The 20,706-nt window shown below is 39.3% G+C and overlaps 1 protein-coding gene across 1 annotated transcript in view; it reads right to left on the bottom strand.

Annotated features, from left to right (window-relative positions):
• Positions 1-20,706, bottom strand: part of Pspc1 (paraspeckle component 1) — a 69,292-nt gene that overhangs the window by 26,233 nt on the left and 22,353 nt on the right. The window contains exons 5-6 of the mRNA XM_042685463.1: positions 18,934-19,018; positions 3,439-3,544 (exon numbers count right to left, since the gene is read on the bottom strand). Of these exons, the coding sequence (XP_042541397.1) occupies positions 3,439-3,544; positions 18,934-19,018 (191 nt within the window). The remainder of the gene's footprint in view (positions 1-3,438; positions 3,545-18,933; positions 19,019-20,706) is intronic.

The following is a 20,706-nucleotide window of genomic DNA, read 5'->3' as shown; positions in this document are numbered from 1 at the left end:
AATACATACTTTTGTAAAAACTTGAAAAGAAGGTATCTTACTATTTATCTAATCCTTTTCAACAGTGTAATCTTGTAAAACAACAAATGATCAAATTCATCTATTCCTGAAATCCAGTGAATACTAATAAAGTTTTATGTATCAACTAAAAAAAAAATTTTTTTTTGGTCGGTCGTAGGGCTTGAACTCTGGGCCTGGGCACTGTCCCTCAGCTCTTCAGCTCAAGGCTAGCACTCTGCCACTTAAGCTACAGCACCATTTCCAGTTTTCTGGTGGTTTATTGGAGATAAGAGCTTCAGGGACTTTCCTGCCCCGGCTGGCTTTGAACCTCGGTCCTCAGATCTCAGCCTCCTGAGTAGCTATATTAACTAAATTTTGAAAGCAAAATACTTCCAAATAATAAGAAGGGCTATCTATAGCCGTGTGTGTATGTGTGTGTGTGTGTGTGTGTGTGTGTGTGTGTGTGTGTGTGTGTGTGTGTGTGTGTGTGTGTGTGTGTGTGTGTGTGTTTGTTGTTGTTGTTGTTGTTGTTTTGAGACAATGTCTCATTATAGAGTTTAAATTTGACCTGAAATGTTGCCAGAAATGTTACTGAAGTCCATTCACATTCCACCAGTCTCAACATTCAAGTGCTAGGATTACAGGCAGGTGCTATCATGTTTCCTTTCTAAATACATTTTAAGACAAAACAATAAAATTCAGGTTGGGCCCCAGTGACTCACACTTACAATCTCACTACTCAGGAGACTGAGATCTGAAGATCAAGGTCAAAACCAGCCCAGGCAGAAAAGTCCATGAAACGCTTATCTCCAATTAACTACCAAAAAAGCCAGAAGTGGGAGTGTGGCTCAAGTGGTGGAACACTAGGCTGCAGCAAAAAAAGCTCAGGGGACAGCATCCAGGTACTGAGTAAAGTCCCTAGGACTGGCACAAAAATAAATAGATAGATAAGCTTTTTTCTTTTTGTCATCATGGGGCTTAAACTCTGGGCCTGGGCGGTTTCCCCCGCACTCTTCAGCTCAAGGCAAGCGCTCTACCACTTGAGCCACAGCACCACTTCTGATTTTCTAGTGGTTTAATGGAGACAAGAGGAAAAAAACTCATTTAACTTTCAATTGTAAATTATTTCTAAGATTTATCATATGACCAACTTAATCAAATTAAGCATAAGAATAGATTTTACCTAATTATTTTCTTCTAGTTTACTAATGTGATTACTTAGGAATATATCATCATCAACAGCTATACACTCACTCTAAAACTTGTAAAGCACATGTCAGAAAAAAAATATGTAGAATGTTTGAATTATTTTACTGTAAGTAAATCCTTCAATAAATATTCAGGTATGGAGCTGGGAAGGTGGCTCAGTGGTAGAGCGCTTGCCTTGCATGCCTGAGGCCCTGGGTTGGATTCCTCAGCACCACATAAGCAAAAAGCCGGAAGTGGCGCTGTGGCTCAAGTGGTAGAGTGCTAGCCTTGAGCTGAAGAGCTGAGGGACAGCGCCCAGGCCCAGAGTTCAGGCCCCACGACCGGACAAAAAAATAAATAAATATTCAGGTAAATAAGAGGAATCGGTAGAATTTCCTAAATCTCAATAGTAGTTGCCTTATATATCACACATGATTTACATGAAATTACTGAACATAAAAACACTAAGAGTATTACCTAATTTTTAAATATGGACCTGGAAAAACAGTCTTATATTATGTTGATAAAACCAACAGACTGATATACACATATAGCTGAAAAACTCAGGATGAAAGCAAAGATATGACACTGTATTTAGTATGAAAGGAAGAAAAAAGAACTTTAAAATTAATCAATGAAATTCAAAAAACTTAACCAACTAGCTAGCTGGGCACTTGTGGTTCATGCCTGTAATCCAAGCTACTCAGAAGGCTGAGACCTGGAGGATTATGGCATAAAGTCAGCCAAGGCAGAAAAATCTGCGAGACTACATCTCTAATTAGGCTCAGGGGTAGAGTGCCAGCCATGAGAAAGCAACTGAAATACAAGGCACTAAGCACTTAAATGCCAGGACAGCTGGAGGGGGGCAGAGGTAGGGGGTGCCTTTCCACATCAAAAAGTAAAAGTATTTTTCAAAATAATTAGTTACCCTGGCATTTTTTCAAGATGAAAAGTGCAACTTTTTGTTAATTAAAACTTTTAATTTTTTATGTATTCTGATTTATTCTATCTTACCCCCTAAGAGTGAAAGTCTGGACAGGACTGTTTTGAACTAATGCTAGTTTGTAGGAAATGATGGGGTAAAAAAATGAATAAACGCCATGATTTAACCAACAAAATTTTGGATGTGACAGTCTACACAATGATGCCCTAACCCTGGGGAAAAAAACTATTTAAAAAAAAAAAAAAAAAAGGATGGGCTGGGAAGATGGCTCAGTGGTAGAGCGCTTGCCTTGCATGCCTGAGGCCCTGGGTTTGATTCCTCAGCACCACATAAGTAAAAAGAAAAAAGCCGGAAGTGGCGCTGTGGCTCAAGTGGTAGAGCGCTAGCCTTGAGCTGAAGAGCTGAGGACAGCACCCAGGCCCAGAGTTCAGGCCCCACAACCGGACCCAAAAAAAAAAAAAAAAGGAGAGAAAAACCTATAAAACAGTTAAGCATAACAAAACCAACTGTATACCAGGCACTAGTGGCTGTAATGCTAGCTACTCAGAAGATTAAAAGCTGAGAGTCACAGTTTGAAGCCAGCCTGGCAGGAGAGTCCAAGAGACCCTTATCTCCAATTAACTACAAAAATGTTGGAAGTGGAGATACAGCTCAAGTGGTAGAGCATTAGCCTTAAACTAGCCTTAACTCAGAAAGTTCAGGGACAGTACACAGATGCTGAGTTCAAGCTCCAGGACAGCACCAAATAAAAATACCTGTACAAATTAATTTATTACAATATTAACATACTGACAATTCTAAGAAATGATTAAGATTCAAAAGAAGAGAGAGATCATCTTTAAGTGATACATACTGAAAATACTTGAAGTCAAATTATTTCAAATACAATAGTAAGAAAATGGGTGAACTTAAATGATGAAAAAGATCAGCCATGTGTTTAGTTGTTATGGATGAATGATGATCAGATACCAGTCTCCTTTTGCATGTCTGAAATCTTCCCAAATAAAGACTTGTTAATAATAGTATATGGTAATTAGTCAAGTAATGATGATGCATACATCAAGATTTCAAACTTTTCAAACTTGGTAGTGTATACTTTCAAAATCTCCATTGAAATAGAAAAACTGTTGTTATTCCATAAAATATATTACTTCAAAACAAGATTTACTATTAAGAAAAGTCATTAGTTTAGCAACTGCATGAAATTCATAAAAATTAGAAAATATAATTATATAAACAAAAATTTTAAATTTACCAAAGATATACCACCCATTTGATCATATAATTTTAGTTAATATTTTACTTACATTTTCCATATAGTTTGGTTTAAAGCCTTCTTGCTGTCGCCTCAGTTCCTCCTGTTCTCTATGTCGAATCATTTCTTCCTCACGACGACGATGTTCTTCTTCATGTCTGAAAATTATTTAAATAAGAATTGCATCATTGTCAGCCACTTTATGGAAAACAAAATAATTATATAAATTTTATTATGCCTACTCTGTGACTAAGGATTATAGTGTCTTAGATTTATCTTTCTTCTATTTTGCTCTAAACCTAATAAACAAAAAAGTAACAACTATAATAAACCAAAATACAAGTCATACATAAACTATGCTTATATTAAAAAATCTAACCAGGTGGGCTGGGAAGGTGGCTCAGTGATAGAGTGCCCGAGACCCTGGGTTCAATTCCTCAGCACCACATAATCAGATAAGGCCAGAAGTGGTGCCATGGCTCAAGTGGAAAAGCACCTAGCCTTGAGGTAAAGAGCTAAGGGGCAGAGCCCAGGCCCAAAGTTCAGGCACCACGACGGAAAAAAAATAATTAAAATTAAAAAAAAATCTAACTAGATGTATTGGTGCTCATTTGTATGTAATCCAAGCAATGAGATGGAGGCAAGAGAATTGAAAACTCAAGACCAGTTTGAGGTTCATATCATAACTTTATCTCAAAAACTGCAAACTAAAAACACAGATCAATAGCAGAGCATTTAACATGTACAAAACATGTTCAATCCCCAGAATTTAAAACAAGAAAATCCAGAGTGCTAGAGACCTGGCTCAAATGGGAGAATGCCAACCCTAGCAAGTGTGAAGCCCAAAGTTCAAGCCCAATACTGCACAAAAATAAACACAAAAAACAATCTGCTTCTTTGGATGGGTGGCTTTACTACCAAAATTACTACAAAAATTACTGCTACACTACAACCCTTTGCTATTACAAATGTTTAAGATTCTACTATAAAGTCAGTAAAACATTTGAAAAAGGTTTTATACATGTAAAAATGAAATCTAAAATCCAAAAAAGTGTATGACATATATATATATATTCCTCACTATAAAAGGGAATTCTGGGACCTATCACCAGCATGGCAAAGCTCTTTTCTCAAAGACCCTCAAAACTTACCCAGAAAACCACTCAACATGACCACATTAGGCATGGCTCAAGAGGTAAGGCACAGCCTTAAGCTAACATGAGCACATCATATAGATAAAAACTTGATTATGTGGCTGGGAATGTGGCTTAGTGGTAGAGTGCTTGCCTAGCTAGCATGCATGAAGCCCTGGGCTTGATTCCTCAGTAGCACATAAACAGAAAAAGCCAGAAGTAGCCGGGCACTGGTGGTTCATGCCTGTTATTCTAGCTACTCGGGAGATCTGAGATCTGAGAATGGCAGTTCAGCCAGCCTGGGCAGGAAAGTCCATGAGACTCTTATCTCCAATAAACCACTAGAAAACCGGAAGTGGCGCTGTGGCTCAAGTGGTAGAGCGCTCACCTTGAGCAGAAGAATGCAAGGACAGCACCCAAGCTGAGTTCAAGCCCCACGATCGACCAAAAAAGAGAGAGAGAGAGAGAGAGAGAGAGAGACAGAAAGAAAGAAAGAAAGAAAGAAAGAAAGAAAGAAAGAAAGAAAGAAAGAAAGAAAGAAAGAAAGAAAGAAAGAAAGAAAGAAAGAGCCAGAAGTGGCACTGTGGCTCAAATGATAGAGTGCTAGCCTTGAGCAAAGAAGTTCAGGGATGGTGCCCTGGCCCTGAGTTCAAGTCCCAGGACTGGCAAAACAAAACCAAAAACCAAAACTTGATTACCTGCAGAACTCTTATATGGCTCCCTTTATCATCAACTCACTGTTCCACTGGAGCAGTAAGTTTATAACTTATTAGAACAATCATTTACAATCTATGGATGCTACTTTCCAGGAGAAAGAATTGAAAAGTTGAAATGAAGATCATATAACCCTACAAAGTCCAAATTATTTACTACTTTTTCCTCTTTAAAAAAAAAAAAAGTGGGGGCTGGGAAAGTGGCTCAGTGGTAGAGTGCTTGCTTTGCATGCATAAGGCCCTAGGTTTGATTCCTCAGCACCACCTAAGCAGAAAAAGCCAGAAGTGATGCTGTGGCTCAAGTGGTAGAGCGCTAGCCTTGAGCTGAAGAGCTGAGGGACAGCGCCCAGGCCCAGAGTTCAGGCCCCACAACCAACAACAACAACAAAAAAAGTGTAACCTGTCCCAGAGCAAGCAAAATTTCTAGTAAAAAAAAAAATCCCTATAAAATCAGTAATTAAGCCAGGCACTAATAGTTTACACCTGTGATCCTAGCTACTCAAGAGGCTGAGATCTGAGGATTGCAGTTCGAAGCCAGCCCAGGTGAAAAGTCCCCATGAGACTCATTTCTCCAATTAACCATTCAAAAGCCAGATGCGGTGCTGTGGCTCAAGTGGTAGATAACTAGCCTGGAACACAGAGTGGCTCAATAACGCTCAGGCCTGGAGTTCAAGCTCCCCAACAGAACAATGAAAAAAAAAAACACAGAATAAAAAAAAATCAGAAATTAAGTTATAACATGATCAAGAGAGTAAATGTTCATAATAACACTGAAAAAACAATCTCAATGCTGGAAACAAGTCAATGCAATGTCAACTATGTGTCCACACAAACACAAAATGTATAATGGTAATTTAAACAGCAAAAGCTGTATCAAGTTGATACACCTTCAACAGGCTTAATTTTCTAGTTTTGGAAGGTCTTTTTGTTTTCTTTCTTGAGACATGGTCTCTCTTAAGTAACCCAGGCTGGCCTGTAACTCACTATGGAACACATACTAGCCTCAAATTCAAGTCCTTCCTGCCTCAAGTTTTCCAAATGCTAGGCTCACAGGCAAAGGCCACAATACCTAGCTTCTAGATTACTCATATTAAACAAACACCCTCCTACATTAAGAATTATAATGTAATTCTCAAATTTCAAGATATTGTGCTATTTGTTGTAAAACTCCCTCCGTAAACACAAATACACTAAATTATTTCTTCCATAGTCAGAGTGAAAACAATCATTAAAACTTCACATCAAACCTCATTCAGGAAAAAAGACAGTGTTCCTAAGAGATTTCAAGCAAAATATGAATTATATTCAGACTGCTGCCTAACTCTCCAAAATGTAGGTCTATTATAGTCCACTTAAAAAAAAACTTCCTTCTGGAACTGGTGGCTCATGCCTATAAGCCTAAAATCAAAAAACAAAACCTAAACAAAACAAAATAATCTTCAAGCAAAAGTGTTGATATCTTTCCTGTACACACTGACATTATTGATAAAATTTACTGTTAAGTAAATACTTTCATATTCATGTAACTGCAGAAAATGTACCCAGATTTTGCCACAGCTGACCATAAGGCCAAATGTGTTTTCAAAGTCAACTTTCCTGATTTTGAAAAAGGTCAGTAAAACAGTATTCCTTAAATTCTTAGTGAAAGAGGAAATATATTTGAGGTAGGGGGACAATGAGCAGGGTTACACAAATGGAGGGAAAAATGGTAAGCAAATGTAGTCATTACATCTAAAATATATTATGTAAAAATTGAACCACATAATTTGATTGTAGAGATGGAAAGGGGCAAATGTGGAAAACAATGAAAGGAGTAACACTGACCAAGATGCATTGTATTCAAAATCTGACTTATGGAATTGAAACCTCTTTGTATAACTCCATCTTCATCATCATCATCATCATCACCACCACCACCACCACCACTCAGTGAAAATCTGGGGCAGTATCCTATAATCAACTGTGTCGATATAAAATGACCTATTAAAGATGAAGAGGTTCCCAGGCACAAAACTATGATGCCTACTGGATAAAGTTGCCTTGTATTACATATCCTCAAATATATCATAGGACCAAATAAGTCATAAGGATTTGATAATAATATAAAGAATAACTATATTGAATGACTTAAGGAAATGGATAAGTACACAGACTGACAGGTTAGTGCGGTGATGAAAAGAGAAGGAATAAATGAGTGAACAAAACAAATGAACAACTACTAAGTTGTCATGTCACAGGTAGAAACAGCTCACCTAGTGCCTTGCCCTGGTCTTCCTTCTGTGCCACCACAGCCTCTAAAGTATTAAATAACCCATGAAAAGGTAAGTAGTTTATTTGCAGCATTAAAAGAAAAATGAAAAATCTGTGTAAAACAAGCAAATGTTTTCATTTCTTTCAAAATATACTTTCATAAGACAGTTTTTTCCTATCTTCCCACTAAGGTAAAAAGTTTATTTAATTCAACAAATAAAGTTGTATTATACATGGTAGCAGGCTAAGACATAAATCTTTTCCATTACATTATTGTAATTTTCCTTATTTGTTTTGTCTTGAAATTATGAGACATAATTTACCATCATTAGCAAAAACTAAGTCCTCAGACAGAACTGTTGTCTTTGATATATGGTGCAAATCTATTTAATTTTAAGACAAATTGTCACGTTTCCTATATCAAGATGTTTTATTTTAAAAGAAATTAACCAGCCACCAGGTAAAAGGAAGGTTATAATAAGATTTTCTACATTTTCTAGAATTTAGCCAAAAATCAAATGACTGAATTATCTGTATTATCTTCTTTCCAAATATTTTTACTATTGATATTTAATTATCTGAATTCTTATTTGTGGGACAGGAGAAGAGTGCTGAGACCGAATTTCACTTGTCTAGATATACAACATCATGCCCAGAATCAAGTTAACTGAATTTGAAATTGACACTACTGTAGGTACTATTATTTTTTTAAAAGTGTACTAAAAAGTTATCAGGTAGGTAGACAAAGTGAATGCTATTTGGGAACATAAATAGAAAAATCTTGCTTCAAGGTTAGACAAGGCAAAAGTAGGCTACCCCACCCAAAATCCTAAAACAAAAAGGGTTGGGAAAAAAGAGTACCTACTTAGCAAGCTTAAGGCCGTGAGTTCAAACTCCAATACTACCAAAATTTAATTACATGTAGAGAATACTTATCGTATCAGGCAACTAATATTTCAACGAAAGACTGGATTAGAATTCAAGTATATATTCTGTGCACTTGGCTTTCTAATAATTTGATCATTCTAACTAAAGTCTACCTAAAATTTTGTAATTTTGGTCTTGGAAGGTGACTTAGTGGTATAATGCTTGCCTAGAATGCATGAAGACCAGCCAGGGGGTTGGATTCCTTAGTACCATATAAACAGGAAAAGCCAGAAGTGGCACTGTGGTTCAAGTGGTACAGTGCTAGCCTTGAGTAAAAGCAGCTCAGGGACAGTGCCCAGGCTCTGAGTTCAAGCCCCAGGACTGCCAAAAATAACTAAGTTCCACAGTGCAATCTGCTTCTTTTACAACTTACTTTACATCTCTACAACACGAAAGTCCTTTTTTCTTTAGTTTTTAACATTTTTAGATTTACAGAAAAATTATAAACCAGTTTAAAAAAAAAAAAAAAAAGATCCTAGCCGGGCGCCGGTGGCTCACGCCTGTAATCCTAGCTACTCAGGAGGCTGAGATCTGAGGATCACGGTTCAAAACCAGCCCGGGCAGGAAACTCTGTGAGCCTCTTAGCTCCAAGAAACCACTAGAAAACCGGAAGTGGTGCTGTGGCTCAAGCAGTAGAGAGCTCGCCTTGAGCTGAAGAGTAGAGGGACAGCGCCCAAGCCCAAAGTTCAAGCCCCACGACCGACACAAAAAATCATTGCTCAATTAGAAAAACAAGAATTAACTGGGGTACAAAATTATACCTACAGACTCATTTGTTTTATTCATTTCTCTACTAATAGCCTCGACCTGTTTCAGGACCTTATAAGAATTCCACATCATTGCATACAATGTATATACTAAGTCCTAAGACAGAACTGTTTTTCTTTACTTTGATACATGGTACAAAACTACTTAATTGTAAGACAAGTTGTCACATGTCTTGTAATCTTTTTTTTGTTTTGTTTTGGGGTCCGGTCGTGGGGCATGAACTCTGGGCCTGGGCACTGTCCCTCAGCTCTTCAGCTCAAGGCTAGCACTCTACCACTTGAGCCACAGCACCACTTCCGGCTTTTTTTTTTTGTTTATGTGGTGCTGAGGAATCGAACCCAGGGCCTCAGGCATGCAAGGCAAGCACTCTACCACTGAGCCAACTTCCCAGCCCCTCTTGTAATCTTTTATACTCTGTAACAGTTTGGTCTTCCAAGCTTTCATAAATCTCACTAAAGGAGAATTATATAGAGAATGTTGAATTTGAGTTCTGTGGATGTTTTCTCATGACTGAAAAGAAGTTATGGATATTTGGTAAGAATATCACACAAAGGATATCATATGCTTTATTCTTCTCACTGATAATATCAAGGGATGCCTTATGCAAACAGTTTCACTATGGTTGATAAGAAATTTTAACACTTGGTTATAGAGTTATCTGCTAGGTTTCTCTATTTTAAATTTATGTTTCCATCTGTCTGGATATATTTCTTATATGATACTTGTATTGAAACTACATTTAAAAAATCCTGTTTCCGGGATGGGAAGGTAGCTCAGTGGTAGAGTGCTTGCCTTGCATGCATGAGGCCCTGGGTTCAATTCCTCAGCACCACATAAGCAAAAAGAAAAAAAGCTGGAAGTGGTGCTGTGGCTCAAGTGGTAGAGCACTAGCCTTGAGCTGAAGAGCTGAGGGACAGGGCCCGGGCCCAGAGTTCAGGCCCCACAACAAAAAAGAAAAAAAAAAAAAATCCTGTTTCCCAAGCTTTTGACCACCAATGTTATTATCAGTAACTTTCTTCTTCAATACTTGTACATTCATCAACTGGAATTCTACTTTAAGTAATTCTTGTTATTTTCTACAGCTTAAAGCTAGGAAGTTAAGTTGTAGTTTAAGTGGTTTTCTATATATTTACCCAGGTGCTGGTGGCTCATAACTGTAAAACTAGCTACTAAGGAGGCTGAGATCTGAGAATCACTATTTGAAGCCAGCCACAACAGAAAAATCCTGAGTCTCCTCAATTAATTAGTAAAAAACCAGAAGCAGAACGGTGGCACAAGTCAGAGTGCTAGCAATGACTGAAAACAAAGCTAAGCCAAGAGCATGGTTCTTCACTGCAAATTCCAGTACCAGCATTAAAAACTAAAGCACTAGGGCTGGGAAGGTGGCTCAGTGGTAGAGTGCTTGCTTTGCATGCCTGAGGCCCTGGGTTCAATTCCCCAGCACCACATAAGCAAAAAGAAAAAAGCTGGAAGTGGTGCTGTGGCTCAAGTGGTGGAGCACTAACCTTGAGCTGAAGAGCTGAGGGACAGCGCCCAGGCCCAGAGTTCCGGCCCCACGACCGGACCCAAAAAAAAAAAAAAAAAAAAGAAAAGAAAAGAAGCTCAGGGACAGTATCCAGGACCAAAACAAGTCAAGCAGGTAGTATCATGATCCCAGACCTCAAGCACTATTACAGAGCTAGAATAACAAAAACAGCTTGGCACAAAAACAGACCCAAAGATCAATGAAACACACCAGCCATACAATGGAGATGGACTCATATCTAAAATATACCTGGAACTCAAAAAATTAAATCCCTCAACAAGAAATTCTCAAAAAAACAACTGCCCAATAAATAAGTGGGCTAAAGACTTACAGAGAAACTTCTCTGAAGAGAAAAGAAGGATGGCCAATAGACACATGAAGAAATGCTCAACCTCCCTAGCCATAAAAGAAATGCAACTCAAAACAACACTGAGATTCCACCTCATCCCAGTTAGAATGGCTATAATCAAGAACTCTAATAACAACAGATGCTGGAGGGGATGTGGAGGGGATGTGGGAACCATACATTGTTAGTGGGAGTGTAAACTTGTTCAACCACTTTGGAAAGTAGTATGAAGGTTCTTCAAAAGATTCTACATAGAGGGCTGGGAAGTTGGCTCAGTGGTAGAGCGCTTGCTTGCCTTGCATGCATGATGGCCCTGGGTTCGATTCCTCAGCCCCACATAAGCAGGAAAAAAAAAAAGCTGGAAGTAGCGCTGTGGCTCAAGAGGTAGAGTGCTAGCCTTGAGCTGAAGAGCTGAGGGACAGCACCCAGGCCCAGAGTTCAGGCCCCACGACCGGACCTTCCTCCCCCCCCCCCCCCCCCCCAAAAAAAAGATTCCACATAGAGCTCCCTTATTACCCAGCAATCCCACTTTTGGGCATTTACCCAAATGATCACAAACAAGACCATACTAAAGCTACCAGCCTAACTATGTTTATTGCAGCATTATTTACCATAGCTAAGATATGGAACCAACCCAGATGCCCCTCAGAGATGAATGGATCAAGAAAATGTGGTATATATACACAATGGAATTCTATGCCTCTATCAGAAATAATGACATTGCCCCATTTGTTAGGAAATGGAAAGTCCTTGAAAAAATTATATTGTCAAGTAAGCCAGGCCCAAAGAAACATAGGTCCCATGGTTTCCCCTATTTGCTTGTCTGGGACAAGCAGAAAGTCAGGTAAGTTGATGCTAGGCGAAATGAACCCCAAGATAAATGTTTCTAACATATTTATAAGATGATTTCTTTGTTGCCTTGTATGTCCTTCCCCCATGGTATAACCCCTGTTTTCACCGTATTTGATGTTGGTATAATTTGGGGAGTGGAAGGGAAAAAACAAATGTTCAAATAAGGATACAGGGGCACCCATTGCAACAATGGGATGTGTAAGACGTTATGTTGAAAAACGAACTTTACAACTTTGGTGGGGGGGGATGAAAGGAGAGGGATGGTAAGGGGAAACAAAGGAGGAGGCAACAATGCTTGATAAGAAATGTACTCATTACCTTGCTCATGTAATTGTAACCCCTCTGTATGGTATTTTCACAATTAAAAATAAAGTATTAATAATTTTAAAAAATCAGTGAAACAGACTAAAAGACCAGAAATAAAGGCATATACCTTCAGTTATTTGATGTGACAAGGGAGACAAAGTTATACAGAAAAAGATAGCCTTGTCAATAACTGATGTTAGGAAAACTGGATATTCATATATAGAAAACTAAAAGACCTAAACATCAGACCAGAAACTAGATGGAGTAAGAGAAACATTAGAATTCACAGGAATAGTCAGAAACTTTCTGAAAAGAGTCTCAATGGGCATAGCAGATATGAGAGAGACTTGACAAATGGGGTAACATAAAAATAAAAAGGAACATAGTTACTAAACTAGAAAGACAGGAAGTAGAGCTGTGGCTCAAAGTGGTAGAGCACTAGCTTTTGTGCAAAAAGCCCAGGGATAGTATCCAGGCCCTGAGTTCAAGCCCCAAGCCCAGCACAAAAATAAATAATCAATAAAAATAAATAGTAAACTAGAAAGACAGCCAAAAGACTGTAACAGCAATATATCCAACAAAGGCCTAATATCTAAAATATAAGGAGCCCAAAATATTAACAACACCTCTAAACTAATAAACCAATCAATATAATGGGCAAAGGAGCTTAAAAAACACTTCTCAGAAGTACACAAATGGAAAACAGGCACACTCAAAAATACTCAAAATCCCTGGCCATAAAGGAAATCCAAACTGAAACAACTTTGAAAAAAAAAAAAAAAAAAAAACTTGGAAGGGGCTGCGAAGGTGGCTCGGTGGTAGAATGCTTGCCTAGCATGCACAAAGCCCTGGGTTCAATTCCTCAGTACCATATACACAGAAAAAGCCCGAAATAGTGCTGTGGCCGAAGTGGTAGAGTGCTAACATTGAACACAAACTCAGGGACAATACTCAGGCCCTAAGTTCAAGCCACAAGACTGGCCAAAAAACAAAACAAAACAAAACAAAACTTGGAGGTTCCATTTCACTGGTTAGAGTGGCCAACTTCAAGAAGGGAAGGTGGCTCAGTGGTAGAGTGCTTGCCTTGCATGCATGAGGCCCTGGGTTCCATTCCTCAGCACCAAATAAGCAGAAAAAGCCGAAAGTGGTGCTGTGGTCCAAGTGGTAGAGTGCTAGCCTTAAGCTGAAGAGCAGAGGGACAGGGCCCAGGCCCAAAGTTCAGGTCCCACAACCGACAAAAAAAAAAAAAAACAGTAACAGCCGGGTGCTAGTGGCTCACTCCTATAATCCTAGCTACTCAGGAGGCTGAGATCTAAGGATGGAGGTCCAAAGCCAGCCTGGACAGGAAAGTCCATGAGACTCTTATCCACGACAAACCACCAGAAAATGGGAAGTGGCACTGTGGCTCAAGTGGTACAGTACCAGCCTTGAGCTGAAGAGCTGAGGGCAGTGTCCAGGCCTACAGTTCAAGCCCCACAACTAACTGAGAAAAAAAAAAAGGGGGGGGTGGGGCTGGGAAGGTGGCTCAGTGGTAGAGCGCTTGCCTTGCATGCATAAGGCCCTGGGTTAATTCCTCAGCACCACATAAGCAAAAAATAAAAAAGCCAGAAGTGGCTCTGTGGCTCAAGTGCAGAGCACTAGCCTTGAGCTGAAGAGTTGAGGAACAGAGCCCAGGCTCAGAGTTCAGGCTCCATGACCGGACCCCCCCCCCCAAAAAAAAAGAACAACAAATGCTAGTGAAAATATGAGGGGAACCTTATTGCACAGCTGGTACAAATGTAAAGTAGTATAACCATTCTGAAGGTGGTTTGAAGATTCCTCAAAAACCTAAACATAGGGGCTGGGAAGGTGGCTCAGTGGTAGAGCGCTTGCCTTGCATGTATGAGGCCCTGGGTTCGATTCCTCAGCACCACATAAGCAAAAAGAAAAAAGCCAGAAGTGGCGTTGTGGCTTAAGTGGTAGAGTGATAGCCTTGAGCTGAAGAGCTGAGGGACAGCGCCCAGGCTCAGAGTTCAGACCCCACAACCGGAACCCCCCCCAAAAAAAACTTAAAACATAGAACTTCCATATGATCCAGCCATACCACTCTTGGGCATCTACCCAAAACTTGTTCAAATCAGGATATAGTAAAGATACCTGCATATCCATATTCATTCCTGCATTAGTCACAATACCTAAGTTACAGCTGAGCGCCAGTGGCTCGCTCCTATAATCCTAGCTACTCGGGAGGCTGAGATCTGAGGATTGCAGTGTGATGCCAGCCTGGGCAGGAAAGTCTATAAAACTATTATCTCCAATTGACCACCAAAAAACTAGAAGTGGTGCTGTGGCTCAAAGTGGCAGGACACTGCCTTTTTTGTTTTTGTCTTTTGCCAGTCCTGGGGCTTGAACTCAGAGCCTGGGTACTGTCCCTGAGCTTCTTTTGTTCAAGGCCTGCACTCTGCCACTTGAACCACAGTTCCCCTTCCTGAACCTTACAACTGTGATCCTCAGACCTCAGCCTCCTGAGTAGGTAAATTTACAAGTGTGAGCCACCAGTGCCCAACTCCACCTATTTTCCAGTATTACAAAACCATACAAGTCATACTGTATAATCCAGCACCACAGGATCCATTTTAATTTTAACACACTTCTTTCTGGAACAATAAAAAAAACCTAAGGTTCAGTATCTACACTTAAAAATTTGTTCACTTAATTATAAAAATTTGTTCACACAAATGCACTTAAGAGGCTAAAGTAGGAAGACCTCAAGTTCAACAACCTAGAGTACACAGGAAATCCTAGAGGAAAAAAAAAGGTGTTTCTACTGGTTGTTGTTTTTGTTTTCTTTCCATCTGTTCATTTATCTGTCTTTTGGGATGGTAAAGGGGGAGGGGCACAGAAAGGGAGGGACAAAAGGCAAACAAATGCAGTAGTGATACTTATTAGATACCATGTTTAAACTATACAACTTGTAGGTGGAGATGGAAGAAAAAAATTGGGGTAACACTGCCCAATAAGAAATTTACTCATTAGCTCACTTATATAACTATAAATCCTCTGTATATCACATTTACAATAGTAATTTTTTTTTCCCCCCGCCAGTCATGGGGCCTGAACTCTGGGCCTGGGCACTGTCCCTCAGCTCTTCAGCTCAAGGCTAGCGCTCTACCACTGGAGCCACAGCGCCACTTCCAGCTTTTTTGCTTATGTGGTGCTGAGGAATCGAACCCAGGGCCTCATGCATGCAAGGCAAGTACTCTACCACTGAGCCATCTTCCCAGCCCATAGAATAATAATTTTTTTAATGACAAAGATAGAAGCTGAATGCTGATGGCTCATTCCAATAATCCAAGCTCCTTAGGAAGCTCAGAGTTCAGAATTGAGATTTGGAGCTAACCCCAGTGGACAAATCCTCTGCAGACAAAACCTACAGAATCTTATCACCAATTAACTGGCAAAAAGCTTTAAACAGAAGCATGGCTTGCTCAGAAAAAGCCAAGCAAGAGCTCATGGCCCTGAGTTTAAGCCCAGCTAGCACACAAAAGTTTTAGAAGCAGAGCACCATTGGCTCACACCTATAATCCTAGCTACCCAGGAGATTGAGATCTGAAGATCTTCATTTGAAGTCAGCCGAGGTAAATTGCTGACTAATTAGGAAAATCATAGAGAGATACACATAAGCAGAGTAAGAGAGAGAAAGCTCAAAGCCTAAATTCAAACCTTAAGATCAGCATGTGTGTACACGTACACATACACACACACACATACACAGAGAGGAAACTGGGTGCTGGTGGCTCATGCCTGTAATCCTAGCTACTCAGGAGGCTGAGATCTGAAGATCACCGTTCAAAGCCAGCCTGGGCAGGAAAGTCTGTGAGACTTGTATCTCCCATTAACCACCAGAAAACCAGAAATGGCACTGTTGGCTCAAGTGATAGAGTACTAGCCTTGAGCTGAAGAGCTGAGGGACACCGCGCAGGCCCAGAGTTCAAACCCCATAAACAAACACACACACACACACACACACACACACACACACTCACAGAGGACACCTGCTAATTCATACATATATGTAAATTATACAAAGTATGTATGGTTGTTCTAGTCTTTACTCTTGGGAATAACCAGTAAAATACTGTTTTTCAAAAATATTTACGTTCTTCATTTTCTTCTCCACAACCTCCTAGGATAATTATGTAATTCATTTATAAGTAACAGCAAATAGTACTCAGTTAAGCTTTTAATATCCTATTCTGGGTTCTCTCCTCACACTGTATTTGATTTTAACTATCTAGAAATTTGGGAGGAGAAAATTCCTGGACAATATTCTTCTGTTGAGAAAGCTTAGCTACAAAGTAGAGGTACAAGAAAATAAATTGGATTCAGAATAACGCTTTGTGCCTTAGGGAAGAAAGGTTTCTTTCTATTTGTAAAAGCAGAAGAGATAAGATTGAACACTAACTAAAAATACAAGCAAGCAATTGAAGAAGGTGAAGAGTCCTAGGAGGTAAAAGATATACCTCAAGATTTCAGATGCACGAGAACCACAATAGTTGTTCTAAAACCTTAGAATACATCAGAACACCTGGACAGTTCCAGATCAACCACTAGAATTTCTGGGTTGGTAGTTCTCTGGGTTGGTAGTTCTGGAGGGAGGCTTGAGAGCTTACATTTTCTATGCCTTTCTAAAAATTAGAATTTGAGAATGACTTGAATAAAATAATTCCAAAACAGAAATACACATAAACTGATATTCTCAGGTATAAGCCTGGAAAAAGGACACAAAAATATAGTGAATATTTACAAAGCTACTTAGTAGCACATGATTGCAATCCCAATACCCAGAAGCTGGAAGATAGGGAGCTCAAAGCAGCCAAGACTACATGTCTCAAAATAATAAAATATAACAAACCAATTTAAAAACAAAAACAAAGGAAACCCTGAATATTATATATCTGTTGACCATGGGAAACCTTAGACTTACTTATGGTTTTTCATTTTGTTCACTTTTATTTTCAATTAGCAAAGACCTTTTTTTTTTTAAATTGGTTAGTCATGTGGCTTGAACTCTTGGCCTGGGAACTGACCCTGAGCTCTTCAGCTCAAGGCAAGCGCACCACTTCTGGTTTTCTGGTGGTTAACTGGAGATGAGTCTCAAGGACTTTCCTGCCCCAGCTGGCTGGGAACCATGATCCTCAGATCTCAGCTTCCTAAGTAGCTAGGATTATAGATGTGAAGCACAGGCACCCAGCTTACTTTTTTTTTTTTTTTTTAATGAAATCTTACTATACAACCAGGACTTGTTTCAAATTTTCAGTCTGGAATTACAATCCCAGAGTGATGGCATTATAGTTACTAACCACTCCCTACTTAAGCAGCTTTTCACACAAGTACTTTCTTTTGACCAGTACTGGGGCCTGGGGACTGTCCTGGGTGCTTTTGCACTAAAAGCTAGCACTCATCATTTGAGGCACAACTCCATTCCAAACTTCTTTTGGTGATTAAGTAAACATAAAAGTTTTCATGGACTTTCCTGTCTGGGCTAGCCTGGAATTAAAATCATCAGATCTCAGCCTCCTGAGTAAGGATTATAGCTAAGAGCCCAACTCCAGTACCCAACTTCATAATTCTTTCTGTATGTGTGTGTAATGTATGTATGTATGTATTTTGTGCCAGTACTGAGGCCTTGCACTCTTGATTAGCTTTTTCTAACAGGCTCCACGTTCGAGTTCTACCACTTAAACCACACTTCACTTCCAGACTTACGATGCTTAGAGGTAAGAGTCTTTCAGGGGCTGGGAAGGTGGCTCAGTAGTAGAGCACTTGCCTTACATGCATGAGGCCCTGGCTTTGATTCCTCAGCACCACATAAGCAAAAAGAAAAAAGCCCGAAGTGGCGCTGTGGCTCAAGTGGTAGAGCGCTAGCCTTGAGCTGAAAAGTTGAGGGACAGCGCCCAGGCCCAGAGTTCAGGTCCCACGACTGGACCCAAAAAAAAAAAAGTCTTTCAGATTTATCTGTCAAGCTGGTTTCAAACCTTGATTGATACTTGGATCTCAACCTCCTGAGCAGCTCAAAGCAGCTCAGATTACTAGGCATGAGCCAACTATACCCTAAGTACTTTATTGTCTTTTCAAAACCAAAATTAATTTTGCTTTATCTATCGTATCATTGTTTAGAACATTTTCTTATTATAACTTTAGCATTATGAGAGTAATGTTTATTCCATTATATTTCAGAATGAAATACTTAAGACAAAGGAAAATTGTGAATGTAAGTAGAGGTAAGTAGAGATAACAGTCAATGTCAACATGTGTTTATTTGTACATTTTGGATCAACCACTCTCAAATCTCCTTAACTTTCATATCAGGCTAATCTTGTCTTTTCTTTTTTGGTACTGGGGATTGAACCCAGGACATTGCACTTGCTAGGCAACTGCTTTGCCACTGAGCTACATCCCAGCCCTACCACAAATATTTTTAAGCAATTGTAAAACTGCATAAAGGCATAGTAGTTTTATGTGTTTGAAAAGAACAAAAACTAATGTCAACTCAAACATTCTGGAAAAATGGTTTCAATCACTAAATATTCTTACACTAAAATTATTACTATTGTTATTATTTAATTTCAAACTATATGCAATCAAAATGCCCTTTGCCAGCTAAAAAAATCCAAAGAACAACACAGAATTGTGTTAAATTGTGGCAAAATCTTCTACATATGATCAAGAAGCGATGATGTTTTACCTGAGCTGTATTTGCTTCCGTTTTTGCAACTCTTGGTTTCTGAGTTCTTCCAAGCGTCTGAGTTCTTCTTGACGTCTCATTAGATCTATAAAATATTAACTGTATATTAATATTTTTGCCTTTTTTTGCTATTATATCAAAAAGTATAGTCTATTAATGACAAGATACTTAGTAACTTAATATTAACACATTTTTCCTATAAATCTTTTAATTATAAAAGCTACACAATCAAACTACTATCTTTTCAGCACTAGTTTACTTTCAAAAGAGTAGTAGAATTCTTCTTTATGTTAGAAATTGTACTAATTGTTTCAACATAAAGCATGGTACAAATGCTAGGGATATAACTATGATAGAGCACTTACCCACTATGCTGTTGAGTTTGTTCCCTATACCCCCACTCCCCAACACACACACAAAATACACACAGAAAGAGAAAAGAAAAACACTTGTAGCTGGGGGTCAGCGGCTCACACCTGTAATCCTAGCTACTCAAGGAGGCTGAGATCTGAGGATTGCAGTTCAAAGCCAGCCCAGGCAGGAAAGTCCCTGAGACTTTTATCTCCAATAAACCAATAGAAAACCGGAAGTGGCGCTGTGGCTCAAGCAGTAGAGTGCTTGCCTAGAGCTGAAGACTGCAGGGACAGCGCCCAAACCCAGAGTTCAAGCCCCATGACTGACAAAAAAAAAAAAAAAGGGAAAAACACTTGTGGTTTGGCTGGGCATGGCAGCACGTGTCTATAATCCTAATGCTGAGATAGGCTGTGGAAGATAATGAATTAGAAGTTAGCATGTTCTATCTATGGACCTATCTATCAATCAATCAATCTATCCTCTCTGAGAAGGAAAAATAAACTATCAGACAAAAATTATGAATTGTAGATATATTAACACATTCATTTACAACTTTAAGATCACAATGATTTTTAGCAGCAAATTTGAAAATCAAAATGTTAACCATAAGTGTCACTAGTAAAGCTTAAGAACTTAGTTCTTGGGGCTGGGAAGGTGGCTCAGTGGTAACTCTACCACTGCATGCCTTGCATGCCTGAGACCCTGGGTTCGGTTCCTCAGCACCGCATAAGCAAAAAGCAAAAAGCTGGAAGTGGTGCTGTGGCTCAAGTGGTAGAACGCTAGCCTTGAGCTGAAGAGCTGAGGGACAGAGCCCAGGCCCAGAGTTCAGGACCCACGACCGGACCCAAAAAAAAAAAAGAACTTAGTTCTTATTTAAGAACTAGGATCAGCACAGTCAGCAGATGTATTAATAAAACTAGATAGGGGGCTGAAGTGGCAGAGTACCTGTCTAGCAAGTGACAAATCCTGAATTCAAACCTCAATACCACATAACAAGAACCAAAACATAAGAAAACCAAGAAACCACAAAAAAGCAGAAATAAAATAGTTTCATGGCAGGGCTGGGAAAGTAGCTTAGTGGGAGAGTGACTGCTAGCATGCACGAAGCCCTGGGTTTGATTCCTCAGTACCACATAAACAAAAAAAAAAAAATCAGAAGTGGCGCTGTGGCTCAATTAGTAGAGGACTAGCCTTGAGCAAAACAAGTTCAGGGACAGTGCGCCCTGAGTTCAAGCCCCAGGACTGGCAAAAAAAAAAGTTTCATGGCATAAAATCCCTCCCAACAAAATCAGCACAAGATCACTTTTACACTAATCAATGTTATTCAAAGGGCAATGAAGAAAAATCCTTGAAAGAAAAAAAAAAAAGGTTGAATACTAATATTAAAAAAAGCGGGGCTGGGAAGGTGGCTCAGTGGTA

The sequence above is a fragment of the Dipodomys spectabilis genome, unplaced genomic scaffold, assembly GCF_019054845.1.
Source record: "Dipodomys spectabilis isolate Male_0828 unplaced genomic scaffold, ASM1905484v1 ptg000095l, whole genome shotgun sequence".
Taxonomy (NCBI): domain Eukaryota; kingdom Metazoa; phylum Chordata; class Mammalia; order Rodentia; family Heteromyidae; genus Dipodomys; species Dipodomys spectabilis.
This window is presented reverse-complemented; position numbering and strand designations above follow the sequence as displayed.